Here is a 22,474-nt window from a genome sequence, read left to right as displayed (position 1 = left end):
TTCTCCATGTAATATGTATAGTATTTCCACGCTTCATCTTTTTTTTCGGCCGATATCTGTTTGTTTCACATCGGCTTCCGATAGATTTATGAGCTATTTGCCATCCCGTTCCCGGTACTTTTCGGTCAGGTATATATATAGGAACCATATTTTCCTCGGCCTTTAATCATTTGTATAATTCTTGTTTAATCTTATAAATATTCTTAAAATTTGACCATTCATATGCTGGTAAATATATAACGATATATTTGTTAGCCAGACTAGCATTCGAATCAACGTTTTTTGATCAGCTTTTGACCATGAATTTGAGCAATATAACATTAAAATTCCTAAAGTTCTAAACTAAAAGCAGAGAAAGTAAAGTCCAAAGCACACCAGTCTGTAAACCACTTAACATTTTGTTCAAGTCCATTTTGAAGTTACGTTTTTGCTAAATAAAAAACTTATTCCTGTATTCGATTTTTAAGATTGTTTCAAGTGGCGCTGAAGATCACGTAATGTAAGGGGAGGGAACTCCTACGCTATCACTGTAACGTCATGGCAATCTGGCCAGACTATTCCACTGTCGTCTGCTCTATGTTGTAAATTTGTAACTGAAATCTTTTAATTTACTGCATGACGTCTGCTGTTTCATCTTCTAAGACGTCTAGATATTTTGCAAATTAAACATGGTGAGGGTGGAAAAACAAAAAACACATATTTAAGTTTATATTTTTTATTGAAATTCGTAAGCATATTTTTTTCTTCAAAAAATGATATTAAAAATATGGCGGAGTGCTTAGAACGTTTACACGTACATGTTTCACGACAGGGATTTTAGGTATTGATAGAAGTGAAATTTAGATCAACTGATAGTTCTCAAAGTTCCGTTAATTATCTCCCTTGATGAAAATGGAAGCCATATTTCAAGAAATTAAATCGCGACAGTTTACAAAATTACACAAAAGAAGTTGAAAAAATACAACACAAATTAAATGTCTTTTTCCTGTCTTAAAGCATAGTAGGCGTATATTCCAGAAAAAGCTTTTTCTTTATAATTGTATCTATACTAAATCAATTATCCATAGCGGATAGTCAAAATGACTACCAAGGGAGATAATACCTTAACATCGAAAAAGTGCTGATATTTTCCGACAAAAAAAATTTCAGCAAAAAAGAATCCTCCATATTTCGAACGAAATAAATTAAATAGACATTAATGACCTACGAACAATTTTAAGTATGATTTATTCGGTTCAGAGATTATTTTCCTCGGCATTTAACCACGTGGGTGTAAATCATTCCTCAAACAACTCAAATACATGTATTGAAATGTGGAATGTTATATTATTCATCACGGTAAGGTGTCATTACTTAACATTACTTAAAAAATGAAAAATTGCAAATGAATATTGATTTTATTATGTACCCACTTGTTTTTTGTGTGTAAAATAATGTTTTCACCATGTTTTCGTCTTATTCAAAAATGTACTTACAAAATCAAGTCAAAAGTGAAAACCAGTAGACAGCAGTCCTTTAAACGCAAGAATACAAAACTTGCTTAAAACTTTTTTTGTAAAAACGGTTTATTTCTTCACAAAAGTACAAAAATATGCAAAAGCTTTGGAACAGAACATTTACATCTATAAATCTAGAAGGCAAACTTCAAGCAAGAATAAAGGCTGAAATAAGAAATCTATGGAAAAAAACGTAGCTTAAAATTTTCAATGAGATATCTAAAAAGTGAAGCTAAAGTTAGTAAGTAATCAAGAAATAAGTGACGTACTTTAACACATTTTAGAAGGACCAGATATTGACGTCAGAATTCTAGAAAAAGTGAAGCTCTAGTGAAAATAAAATAACAAGAGTTAACTATTTTTAAAGACCTAAATGCCGGGAAAATGTAACACTTTAGTGCATAAAACATTTTGAGGACTTAAATGTTGGGAAAATGTGACTCTTTAGTGCAAGATAGCACACCTTAAACGTTTAGAAGACCTAAATGTCGGGAAAATGTAACACTTTAGTGCATAAAAACATTTTGAGGACTTAAATGTTGGGAAAATGTGACGCTTTAGTGCAAGATAGCACACCTAAAACATTTTGAAGACCTAAATGTCGGGAAAATGTAACGCTTAAGTAAAAGATAGCACACTTAAGATTTAAATGTTCGGAAAAAGTACAATAAATAATGAAACATAAAACTGTAATATGACATGCCATTTACAACAATATAAAACAATAAAGTAAAATATATGTCCTATTTGAGATTGGCGCATACATAGAGGCTGGCAAAACCCGTAATGATCAGAGATGGTTACAAAAATCATCAAATTATGCAAAAATATTGTCATCAAAAATGTAATAATATACAAAGTAGCCCTGTAATCTGTGGCAAGTTTAATATTCGTGATAAAGCAAGCATAAACCCATTTTGGTACAAAAATGTTTTAATTAAAATGATAAAATACATGTAACTTATTATGGTAAATTGTTAAATAGACATGGCGTAAATGTGCAAACATATTTGCCGTAGTAATACATAAAAATGCATGAAAATGTATAATCTATGATATTTTTTAAATTAATACATTGGCAAACAAGAATTTCTCTAAGATATTAACATACAACAGTTGTACAGTTGTGACAATTATATTTTAACTTTGAAGATTCTTAAGTGTTGTTTACAATCTTTGGGTTAAACTGTTACTCTTTAAATTTTTGCTTTTTTAAAATATTAGATTTTTAGATTCTATCAGGAATATAAATATACATGTACATGTATATACAATACAAAACAATACAATATTTCTGATTTTATGTAAGGAAAATAGAACATGCTTTTTGTTGAAATTTGTTCTGATAATCTGACCCTGGACCTGACTCGTTTCTGACATGAATTCGTCCTACTTTTTATTTAGAATAGTCCATTCAAAGTTTAAGGGATTTCAATATCAAAATACAAAAAAAAAAGATCTACCAATAGTATATAGTCTGGCTAGACTGCAAGGATGCGCAGGCTGGACTGATTCTGAAGGCAGATCAAACTCTGTACTGGTGGCAAAGGCTGTCAGTTCCAGCCGTTTAAAGGTTAGCGAATGTTGTTCTTTTATGCTTCAAATGGGTCTCTATTATAGATGCGTTTGATTTTCGTAAAAAAATCCTTCATGTTTTTCATCAATGTTATGCAAGCGCTTTCTCAGTATTAACTTTCTTCCCCTGACACTGAGCAGGTTCTTTGCAGAGGGAAAATGTGTTAGTGATGGGGGATGAGCCGGGCAATAAACTAATGGATGAATCCATAAATAACGCGTAAGTGATTATTGTTCAATCTCATTGGTTATGAAATAAAATGCTTATTTCTATAAAAATGTGACGCGAATAATACACGGACTAGACGCACATTAATTAAACTATATACACACTGATTGCGGTTTAGAATACGACACCTGCAGTTTTTCTGATGACACGTCTTTTTTTTTCTTTGAAGATCAATTGATTTCAACAATTATATTGGGAATCTTTGAAATATTGTTTCTTTTCTATATCAATAAAAAAAGTTCACAGTTGAAAATGTCATTCTTTGACAAAAATTTACCAATTTTAAAAAAGATTGGCGTAATTGTTTTATCTAAAAAACGTCTACGGTGTTTAATCACATTTTCTTCTATGCAACGTATCCCTAAGTGTCGCAGACTACGTATTTGACCGGTTCCAGGCGGGCAGCAACGGCAGTGTTTAGTGTCATGTCGCAAGCTGGCAGGCGTGGCGGATATGACGTCATGAGAATCTCCATGGCATTGTTTTTTGCTGTAAATATACAGTAATCACAATAATTAACAATTTCTTTGCTCTGCGATTTGCTGTAAATGTATGATTACAATTTTTTTTGAGAATAAAATACAACAAAAACATTTTTTTTAATCTTTACATTTTCTTTAGAATTTAAGGTAATTGAAATATTTCTCTTTTCAAACATTTATTCAGATAAAGGTCAAGATATCTGGAGAAGGACATAGTACTTACATTGTAGCACCAACGTTTAAAGTAGTTTCATCAAAACTCAGAATTCCGGAGTGTATTCTTCCGCCATATCATGTACTACTTCCAGTCTATCCCCGTCGCTACTGGTTGTTTCGTTACTAGACCGTGACGCAGCACTTCCGGCCGATCTGCGCGCCCATTTAAATTCATCTCCATCCGGAACGATTCGGATTTCTTTGACATCATTAGAAGTATTCCTTCGTTGTAGAAAATGCTTTTTCACAAACTTGTAAAACCGGCCATCTTTCTTTTCCTGTAAGAGAAAATGATTCAAGATTATTTTAATATGCTTCAATTAATCATTTCGTAAATAAATTGATATCAAATAAATCTTCAGTTACTGCGTTTGTGAAAAGTTTAAATGCTCTTTAAAGCTTCTGACAATGCGTTTTATGCAAATAAAAAAACGTTAACCTTTTTACTTCATCGGCAGTTATGAATAACACGCTGTCTTGTAAATAAGTATATAATGATTATTTATTGAAAATTAAAGCTTTAAACTTATGCAAATAATCTTGCATTCAGAAGAGTTCAACATGACATTGTATAGAAGTATTTGTAAAAATTATAATTTAAATTGAAGGTTATTGAACTCCACTAAGATCCAAAAACCTAAAAAACATAAAATTTAAATTCATATACAGATCAGCTAAGGAACTTAAAGCAGAAAGATACTTAAAGGCATTGTGTCTCAGAAATGCTACAATTTTTATTTCCCAAAACCTTTTTTATAATTGGTATTTTGTTACAGTTCCTAAAAAAAAAACTCTTTCGCCATATGCATGTATTCATGTAGTTGAACTCTCTTTGCTCCTTTTTCGTTATTGGCAACTGATATAATTATAGTGAATAAGTATTTATATGGAAGTCGATTACATTTTGCTACCTTTACGACACATAATACACATCCAGTACTTCTTTTTTCAGCTGTTAAACATCCAACATGCTCTAAACCCATTGGGAACAAAGAATTTTTTAGACATTGCAAGCAGCATTTTCAATCCACGTAACAGTACCCACAAAATGTGTCTAAATGTGCAATGTGTTAGGCACTCAGTAGAATTATTGTCATAAATACAGCATAAACAGTCATTAATCGCAAATAGCATTTTAAATGATTACTTGAATCTTGAATCTTTTTACTTTTCTTACAATCTTAGTAATTTTTTCTCAAGTTTGATTTTCTTGATTTTATTTTATTTTTGTTTGCTCATCACGAGGCAAGTTTCTTCTAAAAGATGACGTAGCTATAAAAATCTATGTTATACAATTACAAAATCAGTTGAGAAATGTTGTTGTTTGTTTACAGTGTAATTATGGACCAGCATTGCAAACAAATATTGATTTCTGATCAATATTTGTACCGATACTATAATTTCAAACTCTATATTATCGTATTGAGTCATAACTGTGTGCAAAATAAATTCAAGAATTCGCAATATAGTCAAGTTTTAGATACCGATTCTTAAAAAAAGTTGCAACAGGAAGTGGAGTGTTCAAGTTGGCCAGATTACATAACTAGCTCAAAGTTGCTGAAGGTTCGAATCCAGGCAACCACTTTCGGAACGCCTCGTCGATCACAAAGAATAACAATTCTTTAAAAAGGCCAACGTGTTGCAATTGCATAAAAGCAGCAATCTAACGGAAACAAATATTGTCATACTAAATCTAAGTCACGGGATCTCGTTTACGTCATATGAAAAACATCTCTAGCAACTTGGCATGCATTCATTGCAGTCTTTTAAATAATTAGATAAATCCATTTTAAGATGTGCAAATAGCCTTTAAATGAACCATATTGAGTATAGAGATTCATCGTTATACGGTTTAAAAACCTATTTCGTATCATTTAAAACCAGGATTAAAGTAAAGAAAAGATAGCGATTTAAAAAGTTGTGATGATAAATCTATGAAATCTATAATCAATGCTGACACCTGCGCGTTCCTTTGTATGGGGTGGTAGTTAGTGTTTACAATATAAAAGTTTTATTATGGTTACTCATCTATGATGGGTTGGAATTTTTGCCCCCCTACATGCTACAAGTTCAATCCACCCAAAGAAACAATAGAATGGAGCAGTTAGCGCTAACAAAGAGCTTTCAAATATGCAAAGATAATTTAGTATGTTAAATGAATAAATAAAAATAAATAGATAAAAATAAATAAATAAATAAATAAATAAATAAATAAATAAATAAATAAATTAATAAATAAATAAAAATAGATAAATAAATAGAATAAAAATAAATAGAATAAATAAATAGAATAAATAATAAAATAAAATAACATAAAATAAATATATACATAAGAATAAAAAGAAAGAAATAAATGAAATAAAAAAAATAAGAAAATTAAATAAATATAAAAAAATAAAGAAATATAAAAATAGATAAATTTGAAGAGACAATTTAAAACACATTTTGTTAATGAGCAAACATCTTAGCAACATGAAAGGTTAATACAAATAAATAAACAAACACCAATCTCTTCAATTATTTATAGTGTAGGAAAACTTACCCTTTTCTGTTTCTTTGATGCTTTCTCGTCCTCCATATTTCCTTCTGTTTCTACAGATTCCTAAAAATAGAAACCAGTTAAAAGTTAGGACTATTTCATCGATATCAGTTAGAAGGTAGGACCGTTTGTATAAGTTTGAGTAGTTATTCAATGTATATAGTTCATTTTCCCCATTTTGAACATCGCCTAACCATCTAGCTATCTTTACTTCTTACGACTTTAATTTGTTCTCCAAATTCCAACTTAATATCTATTTTTAGATAAAACTTAGATACAAAACGTCATAATGAATTTCATTTTAAAATAATCAAGAAAAAAAATCTCATTACTGTTCTTGTCATTAGTACCCACAATATTATTGCAGAAGAACTAATTCAACCTATTTCCCCAGCCCATATCAGATTATTGACAGGTTATATAACAGGTAATATAACCCATAGTTATATAACAGGTTATATAATCCATAGGAGGCTTATTTTACCCGACGAGCCGCTGGGCAAGGGTTATATATCAAGGGCTACATAACTAGCAATCATTTTTACGCAGCCAAGTACGGTTTATTAAAAGAAGAATTAATTATTCTACACAAAACCCACTTCTTTTTAGATAAAATTAAAATTTTATTTGTAATGTTGCTGCAGCCGAAAAAAGTTTCATATACGAATATTTAAATTTAACGGCTATCCAATAAAAATCGGCGTTACAAACGTACAGTATTTTATTATATAAATCAAGCTCATCCACAACACATCCGATCTTTTGTTTTATAACTATACTTCACCTTTAATCGACCTTGAACAAAATTCAAGCATACATTCCACTTATATTATCAAAATCTAGATTTAAAATCCCATTGAACTTACTCCTTTAATTTCTTTATGAGCTGTAAGATACACTGAATGTTGTAAACTTTGCAATGAATGCTTCAATTTAGATTTAAAACATTTATACCCCTAACTCAGTTACTACTTTAGAATTTCAAAAAGCGATAGTCTCAAATGTAAAATTTAAACGCTTATGCTTTTCATCAAGTTATGTTAAAATTTAAAGAAAGTTTAAATGAGGGCCATGATGAAATAAATTGAAAATATTAAAAATCGATAATCAAAAATCATTTTTCAAACTCTTGTTTACTTAACCATGATTCAGTTTAACTCTAAGTTGTTTTTATATTAAAAGGAAATGACAGTAATGAGAGTTTATGATATAAACGAGTTCCCTTATTTTATGCAATGAAGTCGTTCTGGTTTGAATTTTGGGACTGTCTATTGTAATTTTAAGGGAAATCGTGATCTTAAAACCGGACAGCCGACAGTATCGTAGTTACCCGACTGAACTTATAATATACTGGCGTAAAGGGTCCAGCGTTAATGCATGCAGTTTAAAGATTTGATTTTCCTTATTTTCAAGACACAAATTTGAATATCTAAAGTCACATGAATTATAACACATGCCTGTCGAAACTAAAGAAAGTTAAAGCGATGTTGTTACCACCCCCCCCCCCCCCCCCAAAAAGCAAAAGAAAAGAAAAAAAAGCAACAACATAATAGCATCAGTCCCCCCATGAAAACAAACAAAAAAAACCCAAACAACAACAACAGTACCAACACTAAAATATTGTATTCGTTTATATGATGAAATCACTGCATCATCTATTATTGTATCATTTATCAAATGTTTATATTCGCAAGACTGAACCATTCTTTCCATAATATTCATAATAATTCTACGTGAATATAGCTTTAAATAGTACATCCGAAGATTTATCACCAATTCTGTTGAAGATTAGGAAATAATGGCCATACATCTTTAATGTTTATACAGATTTATCATTAAATATTGACACGTAAATCACGTTCTCATCGATTTTCTATTTTTAAGCCGAGATGATCCGAATGGTGTTATGAGATAGTAACAAAAATATAAAGTAAACAGATAACTGCCACGGTTAAAGGATGCATCACTACTTCGGGTATAATATTATGAATTGTATAGCATTTAAATCGGCTTTTTAAAAAGGGTTTCTTAACTTAAAAGTGTTTCATAAACAGTGACTTTTGTTGTGAGTCCGTCCGCCTGTCCGCCTACATATGTGTTAATCTGTCCGTCCGTTTGTCTGTCTGCCTGTCTGTCAGAAATAATAGAAAATGTTTATTTCTTTAAGAAATGAATACATTGATGCGTATTTTAAACTTCACTCTTTTTTTTTTTTTTGGTATTTTAAACTTTTTGTTTGTTCCTTTTGGTACTTTTATCCTGATGGAATTTAAGTCACACAGTAACTTAGAATCATGATTTATGACAACTTTCCAGCATTACTTGCAGAGATAACTCCCTGGATTTTGTACTGTAAGATCACGCACCTAGAGACAACCGCCGGTCTTTTTTTTATTTTTTGTTTGTAAGCAGTTGACTACATTTCTGAAAGGACTGAATTTACCGACTCTGACTCACTGGAGACAAAGGATTCCAGCTCGGAGACCCCTAACAACGCCACTATAGAGTCCGCACTCCTCGTGAAAAAGAAGCAATATTCATACAAGCAACACGGAATGAATTAACATAACAGTTTTAAAAATGACCTATAACTGTTTATTTTACGACACACAAACAATATTTAATTATTCTCTTAATTGCTTTGCCGCGTACAAGGTACCTTTTTATTTCAAATACATGATGCTTTGTATTCCCTACACGTTACACATATTCAATTTTATGATCGAAAATCACACAACATTTTTCATTAAAAACTATTTCAAGATAAGCTCAGATTAAGTAGACTTTAACTAAGGTGATTTTAAAGTAGTTTTAAGAAAATAAAGCTTCAACCGGTTATAAAATGCGGAAGTGTACTGACAGGCCAAGCTGACAGGGTAAATAAAGGAAACATTTCCTGCATGTGAACTAAGACCCCACTGTGTGCGTATTGATTCATCAAGATTTGTTGTCTGCAAAACGTAGACAGAGAAGCAACGGACACTGTCTTATGTTTAACAGTTTTAACTGTTTATGTTTCTTCCAGCTCTTGCAGATCATAATAAAACATTATATAGAAGTACATTATCCAGCAAAAAGTAACTTGTATTTTTTTTTTATTAAAGGCCCATTATGCTTAACGTTCTTTCAGCTCTGTTATGGGTTGCAGATTGTAATGAAAATTTATATTGAAGTACATAATCCAGCAAAAAGTAACTTGTATTTTCTTTTTATTAAAGGCCCATTATGCCTAACATTCTTACAGCTCTGTTATGGGTTGCAGATTGTAATGAAAATTTTACATAGAAGTGCATCATGCAGCAAAGAAGTAACTTGTAAATTGTTTATTAAAGGCACATTATGCCTCAGAAATGCTTCAATTCTTATTCCACAAAAGGTTTATTTTATATTTTTGCTGTACTTTTATAGTTTCCAAAAGTTTACTCATTGGCCAATTATCTGAACCATATTTTTCATCTGTTGTTTTTTGGCAGTTAGTACAGTAATAGTGATTTAGTTTCTTGTTTTAAAGTCAAAATCATACTTTGTTTGCACTTTGCTACTTTTACGAGAAATTATTTCACATTTATCTCTAAATTATTCAGGTAACAAGCGTCTAATATGCGCTAAAAACATTATTTTAATGTGTTATAAAATTCATGTTTGCCCTTTCTAAAGAAGTAAAAATCCCTTCGTTTCTGTGACATAATAATTATAATATTAATGATGTGTCTTTAAGATACATAAAAAAACAAAAACAACAAAAAATCAACAACAACAACAACAAAAACAAAAACAGAAAAAAACAACAAAGAAACCAAATGTGATAGTTACAATAAGATATAAGGATAAAATTTAAATAGTAATGGATGTGTGGTCTTTTTGTAGTGGTTCACCAGTTAACCAGCACAAATCTTTAATTAGAACACCTATACATAAGTTTCTTCTTTTGAAAAATATATAAAATACACAGTTTTATAACCTTAAATATACTAAGAACAGTTGGGTTTTCTTATAAACGTACGAAAGACATTGCATGTTGTGTTTAAGTACAGACCAACACCCGGTAGAAGACAATGATTCTGGGAGGTTCAATGGCTATTTTTGGAGTTGTTGTAAAAAGAATGCGCATGCGCGAAATGCAACATCCGTTACTATGGAAAAATCGAATTGTGAAAAGGTCTATAGCGCTAAAGAGAGCCGCACTCCATTTTTCTATTGTTACCAGAAACTCAGTGACACTGTCAGTCTTTGGTTGATACTTATTTTTTTGTTCATACGGCGTTGATCATGACAGCTTCAACTTTCGTGCAATTCCATGAAAAGCGGAGTGTCCTAAACCAGCATGAAAAACAAAACAATTTGTTGTACTAAGCTAAATGGAATTTTGGGAGGGGATTCTTGTTGAAGAAGAGCTAGGTTACATATTTTGTGTTTATGAATATATAAATTTTAATATCTTGTTGTTTTGTATTAAAGGCCACCAAAGAATTCAGACATGACATATTTGTACTTTAAATTTTGATAAAGCATCCAGGGCGGTACTGTCTTCCGCGTGATGTTTTATTTCGTCATTGTGATGTATTTTGTTGATGTTAGAACCTGTTATGGCAGCCTAGCTTTTGTTAAAGTAAGTGCTAGACTGCCTTACTTTATAAATATATAGGCTAAACGTTAAACTTAAAGTCACAAGTGTCAAACACTGGCTCAATTAAAGTTAGATTTACGACCACTTTAATGGTGACAATTATAACTTGAATGGCAGATTTGTTTTCACAATTCTAAGAACATCATCCACAGATTGTAATTTTGACGAGGTGCCTGTCTTTAGAGGTATATAAAACTGTACAATACTATCCAAACGGTTTACGTTTTGTTTAATTACTGTCTCCTTTGTAGAGCGCAGACGACAATTTCAAAAAGAACGCACGCGCTCTCTTCTGGACGAATTTCGGTATCAAGACTTTGTGGTCTGCCATTATGTCATTCCAAGGCAGATTTCAGACATTTAAATGTCCATTAAAAACAAAATGTAGAAAAAATATGTCAAATAAAATAGAAACGTAGAAGTCGTATAAGTGCATACTTAACATTGAAAGAACACAGTTGTTTAAAAATTAGCACGTGAACAGAATGCATATCAACTTTGGTAGCGTACATGTATGTCTCATTTAGATTAAGTATACATTTGTATATCAATTTAAAGCTGGACATATAAAAAAACAACCCGAAGGAAATGTTGAAATCCACTTTCATCCCGATGATATGAAGTCAAACAGTACAAATACATGTATAATACATGTATGCGAAAACAACATACATAAATAAAAACTAAATATACACTGTATAATATTAACATATATATCACAGCAATATGCCATATCATTATTCTTTTACTATAACCATATTATTCATTTATGATAAGTTGATAAAGCGCGTCCTTGCTGAGTAATGGTGCATTATTGTATTTTAGTACATGAACTGTGGTTTGACAAGGGGGTGTTGTATTGCCTTCCGTTTTTCGGTAATTTCAAATGTGTTATTGTTTCTTGTTTCTTTTAATGGCTCAAAGTAAGTAAGTAAGTAAAAGTCAGAAAAAGAGTTTCAAGATATATTGACAAATAAATGAACCTCAGATACCTATGGAAGCACTGGAGGGCCCTTTTGACTTCTGACTTAATGACTTTTGACTATTGACTTGGGAGTTATGACTTTTGACTTGGGGGTTTTGACTTTTAACTCAGGACTTATTACTTCTTAGTTGTGAAATTAATTAATTAAACCACACTTTAAGAGAGCACGCGTCAGTAATGAGCGAAGATGGCTGTGTTGTGCTAAAATATTAAAATATGATAAACAAGATCAACAAGGAAAGGCGGCGTTCAATGAACGCAACCCCCATATGACCCAGCAACAAGAACTAATGACAAGGAGCCCAGGCGGACCCCAAACATAAAAAGGACAATTCGTGTTTGCGTGTTGTTTTCTGTGCACTCTGTTGAAGATAACAGCTGGTGTGGTGCCAGCTTACCTGCCTTTGTCGTCTCCGAATGTTGATAAAGCATCACTCATTAAAGGATATTTCAAACAAGGTTTTAAATACAGTGAAATTCTTGGCTTTTTGCTACTTAAGGATGGTATTTTGTTGTCACTGCGTCAGCTGAAAAGAATCTTGCAGAAGCTGAACCTGAAACGTCGAGGTGTACATTTGAAATCGCAGTTGAAAAACGTTGTTCGTGTAATTGGCTCGGAAATGCATTATAGTGCATATAGTGTCGGTTATCGGACGATATGGCGCCGGCTGAAAGTGAATCATAATATGGATTTAAGCCATAAAGATGTTATGGACATAATGAAGGCAATAGATCTAAATGGTGTTGAAATGAGAAAAGCACATCGACTTAAAAGACGTTTCTTATGTGCAAAAGGGCCAAACAATATTTGGCATTTAGATGGTTATGATAAGTTGAAACCATTCGGATTTTGTATACACGGAGCGGTAGATGGTTTTAGCAGGAAAGTTATCTGGTTAGAAGTTTCTGACACTTACAACGATCCAAATTGCGATATATTATTTGGATGCATTGAAACGCATGGAAAAAACACCTCGCATACTTCGTTGCGATGCTGGAACAGAAAACAGTGTTGTTTGTCTTCTACAGCAGTTCTTTCGGAATGAAGCAACCGACCACTTTGCTGGTATTCGCAGCGTTATTGTTGGAAGAAGCACTTCTAACCAGCGCATTGAAAGATGGTGGGGTACGCTACGTCAACAAGGAATACAGTGGTGGATTAACTTTTTTAAGGATTTGCGCGATTCTGGTCGTTTCAATGAACTCGGCCAGATACATTGTGAAAATTTGAAACTTTGTTTTATGAACCTAATACAAACACACCTGGATAGATTTGCTCAACAGTCCATGAAATTAGACCTCAGCACAATTCCGACGCACATTACGGAAAACCTGACATTATGTTTTTTTTTTACCTGAAACGTTTGGCGCGCTTAATTATGGTACGGTGGTTGACAAACGTGATGTGACCTGTTGTAAAGACATGTATTCAGTTCCAAAGAGAAAGTTTGACGAATTCAGCGAATTGGCTTATCTGTTAAAGCCCGACCTCCAAATGCCAGTAGATGCCGATTCAGCATTGAATTTGTTCCTGGAGTTGAATGATTTAGTGGCAAACTCGTTTGAAGATTGAAGTCTTTTTAAGCCATAAAGTTGTTTTGTGAGAGAACAAATGATCAACACGATCCATCATTATCATCATCATCATCTACATCATTATGATTATCATTATAAGTATGTTGACTGCAATGATGATTGTCATGATGCTGCTCCTCATGATGAAGGTCGACTTTATAATTTAAATAATTATGTTGTTGATGATAAGCAGAATTTGATTTCGATGATAATGATTATAATCATGACGATGATGATAACTATATTAAGGATGATGATCGTGTTGATGTTGTAAACTATACTATAATATATTTTATAGTTCATAATGTAAGTGGCATATGTTTATTCTTATGTTTGACAGTCAATTATAACAAACGAATATGTCACGAAAGTCAAATGTTATTTCTACGTTCAAATACATCATGGCTTGTAACCGTTAACGTTTCAGTCAAGAAAAACTACGGACCTGTGATAAGTGTAGACCGAATTAGTCTGTGCAGGTGTGCAGGCTTACAAGGGCCTATATTCTTAACTTTCAGTTAATTAGAATCTGGCTATTAAAATAAATTCACTGCCTCACGTTCATCTTTGTAGACCAAACGCCCTAGTACGAAACTTGCACAGGATATCTAGCCAGTACTACCGTATTTTTCCTAGTAATCGCCCATGGCGCTTAGAAAATTTGAAAGGTGGGCGCTTATTAGGAGTCAGGTCTTACAAAAGTATACAATATGTAAGAGTCACAGCTATGCAAATTCTGTTGATATCTCGTATTTAAAGTGGTCCCGTTTATTTACAAATCACTACAATGGGTTTCAAATGTGAATATTGACAGTCTTTCCTTGTATAGTGAAATCTTCTAGGCCCGCGGACATGCATAAAAATTTAAAATGTTAATTGTTGTCAGTTGATTTTTTTTCTTTAAAGACAATTTATCCTGGGCGCTTAACCACTTACAAATGGAAAAGAAGGGATGGGCGCTTATAGAAGCATTGGCTCTTATTAGGGCGAATAGGTAGTTATCCGTGGCAAGGTCAGCTTCAAGAATTTCCAGGATGCGCATTTGTAAAGCTAAGGACGTTTTAAACGATATTGCAATGACACTTCGTGCGCAATGGTCTGACTTGTGACTTCGTATTTCTGACTAGAGACTTCCTATTGTGACTTTTGACTTCTTACTTGTGACTTCTTACTTTTGACTTCTTACTTGTGACTTTTGACTTCCTACTTGTGAGTAGTGACTTCAAACACTTGTGGTCTTGACATTTTACGTATCGACCTCTATTACAAATGCATGGAATTAATATTTTGTTTGGGGATTGGCAAAGTAACAGATATTCAACCGCCATGAAGCTGTACGTGTATCATAAAATGCAACTAAAAATATAATTCGAGGGCTTGGTGCAAAACAGTTGTATCTCCTTCTTTATCTAGTTTAAGTTACAACCGTTTCGCAATAAGCCCTCAAAATGGATTAAACAACTAAACCTTTTCTAGCCCTAGTATAAAGCGCAAGGTCAGGCACCAAAACTATGTCCTTATTCCTTCAGTCCTATTTTACACTAGCAAATTTAAGATTGACAATTTGACATAGCACAGCTTTGGATACGAGACACCAGCACACGGAAGGTGGTTCTTTTTGTTATATTTTCCTCAAGATGACAACAATATCATTCTCAGCAAAGCTTCTACTTAAGCTCACGCGAATTAAAAACTACAATAAGAGCGTCAAGGGCAGCACATACGACTATTCTAAATGAAAACCATTTTAGTCGACAAGGCAGTCAATTTTAACAAAATGCTTGACAGAGTTATCTATCCATGTCTAGGGGTTGGGGTCATGGTGGTTAACAAGTCTGCAAAATTTCAAAGCGATTTCTTAAGGGACTTGGAACATAATTGATGTAGTATGAAAAATTGGACAGAACATTAAACTAACGCCGACGCCCGAATGAGGTGAAAGCTCTCCTTATTCTTCGAATAGTCGAGCTATAAATTACAGGATGTAAAATCAAGGACGATTAACACAATTGTGATCTAAAAGCACAACATGACAATATCTTTTTAAAAATGTTAGTATTTATTATAATATTGATTTAAAAAAGAACTTTTATCTAACAATAAACAATTGAAGTAGAAGTTTGTTCCATTTCTCGGAGCAGCGAACTAGTAGTTGCCAGGGGGCTGTTTTTTTCTTCTTTGCCTTTCTATTTTTAATGTTGTCTATGACTTCCTTTATACGTTGTTTCCTATGTATGTCCTGTAAATTACAAAAAGATAAAATTTCGAAAGGTGCTTCATTTTGTGCTTCATTTTATCAACATTGCTTACCTGGTGTTTTAATAATATTATTTAATCACTGTTGCACAAGAGATAGTATTTTGTGATTTTGTGTACTTCATTCAAACATTCTCAATTAATTGAATTTTCAGAATTACAATTTTCTAATACTAACCATTAACGACACAAAGTATACTGTCATGAGATAATCAGATTACACATGGTTTAGTTGTTTTAATAAAACATAGCAAATTTATTCCGTTACTAATCGTTATTACAAATGGCATGTTCTTATTAAGGGAGGGTAATTATGGGAGAACAGGATATATATCGGAAAATAAAACAAAATCAAGTCGATGACCTAAATGAGTTGAAGATGGGAAGGTAGCGGGCACTACAAACCAACATATGTTTTGATTTGGCCTAAGCACAATTAAAAACTGAATCACTTTAGTTAAGAAGGACTTACTTTATCAAAGTTAATTCTTCTTTCAAGTAAGCTTAAATTCAATGAATCTATGAAGCGAAAAGCACAGTATTACGAAATACCGTTAGGGCCATCGTGGTTGTACATTATATTCCAGAGGGCGACAATGTGATAGTGCGACAACACGATGGTGATAGTACGATGACGACAACGCGATAACACGACAATGCTATAGACTTTCACATTATTGTAATCGTACTATCGCATTGTCGCCATCGCATTATCGCACTGTCGCATTGTCGTACTGTCGTCATCGCATTGTCGCCATTGCATTGTCGCGTTGTCATCATCGCACTATCGTACTATCGTCACTGTAATCTCGTACTATCGCCATTGCGTTGTCGCACTATCACATTGTCGCCCTCTGGATTATAACGTTCCTATGGCCCTAACGATATTCTGTATAGTATTACTGATAGCAAAGTTTGCTTTTTTTATTTTGATTTCTGACAAGGTCTAGCTTATCAACTAACTAGCTGAACCAAAGTGTTTTTGAGCCACTTATGGCCTCCTGGGTCTAGTTCTGGCTTTCAAATATAATATGCCGTTTTTTTTCATCTGATGAGACATTTTGTTCCCGTAATGTACAGTAAACTATAAATATGGGAACGTCGAATGTGTTTGACCAACCCGAATCCAGTGATAAATCTAATTCTCATATACATGGAAAGAACTGATGAATAAAATTGGTGTGTAATTGTATTTTATGCATAATCAGTCATTTAAAGAAGAGTGTTTCCTTGTATTTTAGTTTTGTGAATGGTATTAATACACTAAACGAAATCGATCATTCCGACAACCTTTTCTATGTACATGTATATATAGTGGTCAGAATAATTATGTATATATATATATATACTTGACTGTATAGAATAATTACAACGATTCTTGTATAAACACTTATCATAGTATCATCATTTTATAAAATGCATTTTGTAATAATTCAATCTTAACAAGAAGCCAATAACTGATTAGGCATATATTTTGATAACTCGAGCTTATCTGCAAGTTTAAATCTTAAGTATAGATTGTTTGATTGATGGAAGTTAGACCCGGTTCCCCCTTGAGGCTTGACATGAGTCACTTTTCTCACATTGAGGGAGAGTGTTAACGCATCTAGATCTCAGTGAACAAAAATACACAGACCGTCCAAATTGTATTGCTCGATTAGTGATGGATATGTATAACATCGCTAAATTACATTATTTAAGAAGAATATACAAGCAAATTATAAAAACTTACATCATCTGACAAATCGCTGTCCGCCATGTTGCATCTCCTGGCTTAAAATGAGCGGCAATGCATCATCACAAATTACAAGTCACAACTTAGAAGTCACAAATCATAACTCCCAAGTCAATAGTCAAAAGTCATTAAGTCAGAAGTCAAAAGGGCCCTCCAGTGCTTCCATAGATACCAGTCCTCGTTAATTAATTTCGGCACAAATAGGCATGCAAATTGAAACATCGACATTTCGTTGCCCGATATCTTTCTCACATTTAATCTCTTTAATACTTGAGACAAATAAAGTGGTGGTTTTTCTCTTTCCTTATAAAACGCAAGATATTGAAACAATTCATAATGATTTCTTAGCACCAAAACTAATTTTTGTGTACGTTAGAAACTGTTATAAAGAACGTTTAAATAAATGAAACAGAATATGATCCGAAATTGATGAATATATATCACAACTGTATCTTATTGTCTTATGTCACAATTTAACCCCTTAATCTGCTGGCGGCAACTAATTCTATTTACGTGACCAATGCCGACACATCCATATTTTTTCATATGAAATATATATGCTTCATATTAAAATGATTGGTTTTGTTCTCATTGGAAAAATATGACAAGTCCATTTAAGATATTTGGTGGTGTAAGGGTTAATGTTAACTTTACGCGGCGTTAGACGGCTTAAAGTTTTGTTAAAGAGAATGTCATCATTAATAATCATAATAATAACGAAAATAAGAATAATCATCATTTTTTGCGGTTTGAAAAGAGCGCATCCTGATGGTTAAAATTAAGAACATGTTCCAACTCTAAATTACGCATGCATAATTAAAGGTGATTTGTATATTCATACTGGGTCTATACATTAAAACAAATCGATTTGTAATGGTTACAAATGCTTCAAATATTCCCTGTCATACACATATTTATAGTGAAATAAAATGTTAAAGGTTAATTGTGCTTCGAATGTTAACTGGTTATAAAATTAAGTCTGCTGCCGGCGTGGTATAAATCACAATAAACAATCACTGAATTGATCGAACACTTCCTACAATAAATAAATGTTTGAAAAAAAAAATTATATTTATTAATTAAAACATTCCAGTTTTTCTAAATGTTGCATAGTTTTAATCAAATAGCAAAGGCTGCATTTCAATCGGAAAATATAAATCTAAAATCGAAATTAATTTGGTTTCATAGATGAAGGTTTCAACTAATTTGCATACTTCATTTTGCAAAATTTGCACCACATGTCATGTTATGCAAGTGATTTATATTATATACTTCAATACATGCATGACGTCAATTTTCTTCTTAGAACTCTCCTTTTAGCTTCACATATAAATCATTTCTATACATTGTATCTTATTCATTCAAACATATAGATATAATATGTAAATACAATTTTGAATCATAAGCGAGACTAAAGGTTAAAACAGAACAAACGTCAAGGTGACGCAATTAAATCATTGTAATAACATACAAACTACATTTAATTACCATTGGTAGAATAAAGTTGTTATTCATTACTACCGATCTCTCTTCAACGTTTGAAACATCAGCTGTGTCAGGCTCAAACCCATCTGACATTTCACCAATATCCGGCTGTTCATTGCCAACATCAGCTTTTTCATTTTTGACATGTGAATCGTTCTTTTCATTTAGTTCATTTAAGTCTTCGTCTGTAACTTCACTAAACCCAGTTTCCATGTTTTCAAGGTCAGAGTTCATGATTTCAAGGTCAGAGTTCATGTTTTCAAGGTCGCAGTTCATGTTTTAGAAAGAATATTTTTCACATTATTTAAATATGAACCAATTCTTCAAAAAGTATAATAGATTTAAATGATAATGACGTTAATGGACGTACACACAAAAGCTTATTTTTTTACAACAATCAGTTATGTCATAAATATAGTCTTCTTTCCTCATTAACAACAACGTAGAGTTCAATATCCTATAAGTTACCACCTGCCGTAATTAAGATAAAAGTGCGTCATAATTTAATTTGTATCTGCTAACAATTCATCAAATTAGTAAATTCCTGAATATTGTCGATAATTAACACTTTGACAATAACACATTTTAGTAGCTTATCAAAACCAGTTTGACAATTTTGAATTATATGATTTAATTCAACCTAGAACAAACGAATTTTCGATTTGCAAAATAAAAAAACAACAACTGTTATCCAAGAATCATAACTTTTCATTCAAACTCCATAATCCCGCGATCGAAACAAATGACCCGGATTGTAACAGAACGCTTTGAGCAACTTCCTGTTTAAACGAGTGCCAAGGAATAAAAAACAACGAAAAGCGATATTTGCACAATTAAAATCAGAACCTTAGAAGACTGTCTGGAATCAATTCAATATATTGAGCCAGAGCGGAACCTGATGACGTTTAGAAAATGCTTAATCGATGCATATACCTGCCTGTTTAATTAAGAAAACTTCCTTTATGGCGATCGTTTTGAATTATTTATTATATTGGTGTACATAGATTTAGTCGATTATTCAGGTTCTTCGAAAAAAAAGAATCTTCACGGGACATGTTTATTGTCTTTGATTGCAGAGACTTTCTGCTGGTATTATTTAAGTATATGGTAAGCTGGCACGATAACACGAGGAATGAGTGGCCTGATTCGACAAATTAGAGAGGCTTACACATGTATTGTGCTCATGCATTTATATGGCTGATGTTGTTCTTTTTAAAAGCACGTGGGTGTGATGAATGTGCGTATAGATCAATGAATATAACAGGTTGTTTATAAATATTAATAACCTTCTATTACGATCACAACAAAAATAATAGGCTGGTAGAAAAAAAAGGACAACGACAAAACAACAACGACAAAAACAGAAAACATTTTGAAAATTTTCTTTCTTGCACAGTACTCGGATATCTCTCGTAGCCGGATACAAAGCTTACAAACATTGACATTTGCTGCTGAACACAGTTTGTTGCAATGATATAAGCTACAAATAAAATTAACCTTTATCTAAAAATATCAACATTTGACATAACAAGTGTGACCTTCAGAAATCCGTTTAATGGCCTCTTAATTAGCATTAGTTACGTTTTAAATCGAAAATATTTTGAATTTCATTAATGCAACTAATGAAATACGTTTATTAGTTATTATACACGTTTTACAAATATCATACAAGAATTTTATGTGTTCCTTGACAAATTACAGGATCCAGAGCCATTTCCAAATTGATAGTTAAGCTTTTGAACCTATGATAAAAATGTCAGCATTTTATTGGAGACCTTTCCGCTTAATTACAATTTCGATTTTTTAATTTCTTGATTTGACTGTTGCACTTTGCGCTTCAAATGATGATTTTCAATGACTTAACCATTAAATCTGACATTTGTTAGATAATGCTGTTTAATTTAGCCAATATGATTTTTTTGTGATTTATGATCGTTAAATTACGGAAATTACTCATTTTCACTGAGAAACCAATCGCAACTTTTCGGTCTTTTCCGCCAAACTTCGGATGTAATAAAGTGAAAGTTGAGGGTAAATATATTGTGATAGGTAAAGAACGATTTTCTAAAATAGTATAGGATTCCATAACTGCGTACTAATGCATCATCGGAATTAGACTATAAATACGTCTATTAAAAAGAACACAACGGTTCTCTAACTAAAATGAATCTTTTATAAAAGGAAAAAGGCATTATCTCTTTTTTAGTTAGTTCTTATTATCTGGACCCTGTTTTTTTTTACATGGCCGGTGCATATGCACTTGGTTTCGGGATGACGACATTTTAAACTTATCCGTAGAAATCAAATTAATCCGAATTAATTTTTAATGTGTTGATCGTTATCAATTGGAACATCTCTGCTTTCACCAATAATAACCTATCCAAAGTTTTACGGAAAGGGCCGAGAAGATGTGATTGGATCGCTTTTTATACCTCGTCGTTTGCCCCTAGTTTAACACGTTAAAATAACGAAAAAACGGAGGAGAAAAAAAAGAAACAACGAAAAGAAAGGACGGGTATAAAACTATTTCTTATAGGTGAAATAAGTGTAAAAATGTGTATTATTACATATTTCATCTCGCGTGGTGGTGATGAACGAAACTGAAATGTATAAATGACAGCCATCTTCGTTTATGACAGATTATACAGTACAATATAACACCGTGAATAGAATGATTATTACAAACACGTCCCCCTAATAATATATAACTGACATTCTGACTTACAGTTTGGCAGAGTAATTTCATATTCTGTATATATTAATAAACCAGTCCGAGTGTATCGAAATACTGTAAAACCTCTACCGAAAAGACCATCTAGAAAATAACTGTTAAAAAAGTGCGTGTAAAAAGCCGTCACGATAATTTTTTGTAGTGTAACTTTTATTGTAAGCAAAATGTGAAATGTGTAAACGATGTCTCAATATTGAATAGAAGTAAAATGCAAAGAACGTAGATTTAGATGTCTTTTTTATATTTTCAAAACGTTGGCTGCGATATAGGGGTTTGTCTGTACTGAACTATACATAATAATTTGTATATGATAATATCGTATGAAGAAATATTTTACGAATTAATTGTTTTAACACATGGAATATGAAAGAACATTCAAAATGAATCGAGGTGCGTACATAGTAAATTGTTAAGCACAACTTAGGATTTTTTTCTGTCATAATGCTATGCCCATAGAGCCAAATGATACGTCAGTGCACAACATCCAGATGTCCGTGGCCGAATTGGTACGGTCGTTTGTCGACTTCAAACCTGCTGCAGGTT

General features: G+C 32.4%; 1 protein-coding gene across 2 annotated transcripts in view; it reads right to left on the bottom strand.

The window, feature by feature from the left end:
• Positions 1–4,005: 4,005 nt before the first annotated feature.
• The window catches only part of LOC132712914 (uncharacterized), a 25,859-nt gene continuing 7,390 nt past the window's right edge, over positions 4,006–22,474 (bottom strand). Inside the window, exons 1-3 of one of the 2 annotated variants that reach the window (XM_060695346.1) lie at positions 19,204–19,961; positions 6,541–6,600; positions 4,006–4,276 (exon numbers count right to left, since the gene is read on the bottom strand). In XM_060695346.1, the coding sequence (XP_060551329.1) occupies positions 4,043–4,276; positions 6,541–6,600; positions 19,204–19,476 (567 nt within the window). In that variant the 5' untranslated portion in view covers positions 19,477–19,961 and the 3' untranslated portion in view covers positions 4,006–4,042. Of the gene's footprint in view, positions 4,277–6,540; positions 6,601–19,203; positions 19,962–22,474 lie in introns of those variants that run through there. The other variant, XM_060695347.1, reaches the window with a different exon arrangement.

Source organism: Ruditapes philippinarum, unplaced genomic scaffold (assembly GCF_026571515.1).
Source record: "Ruditapes philippinarum isolate M1 unplaced genomic scaffold, ASM2657151v2 ctg313_1_1_1_1, whole genome shotgun sequence".
Classification (NCBI taxonomy): domain Eukaryota; kingdom Metazoa; phylum Mollusca; class Bivalvia; order Venerida; family Veneridae; genus Ruditapes; species Ruditapes philippinarum.
This window is presented reverse-complemented; position numbering and strand designations above follow the sequence as displayed.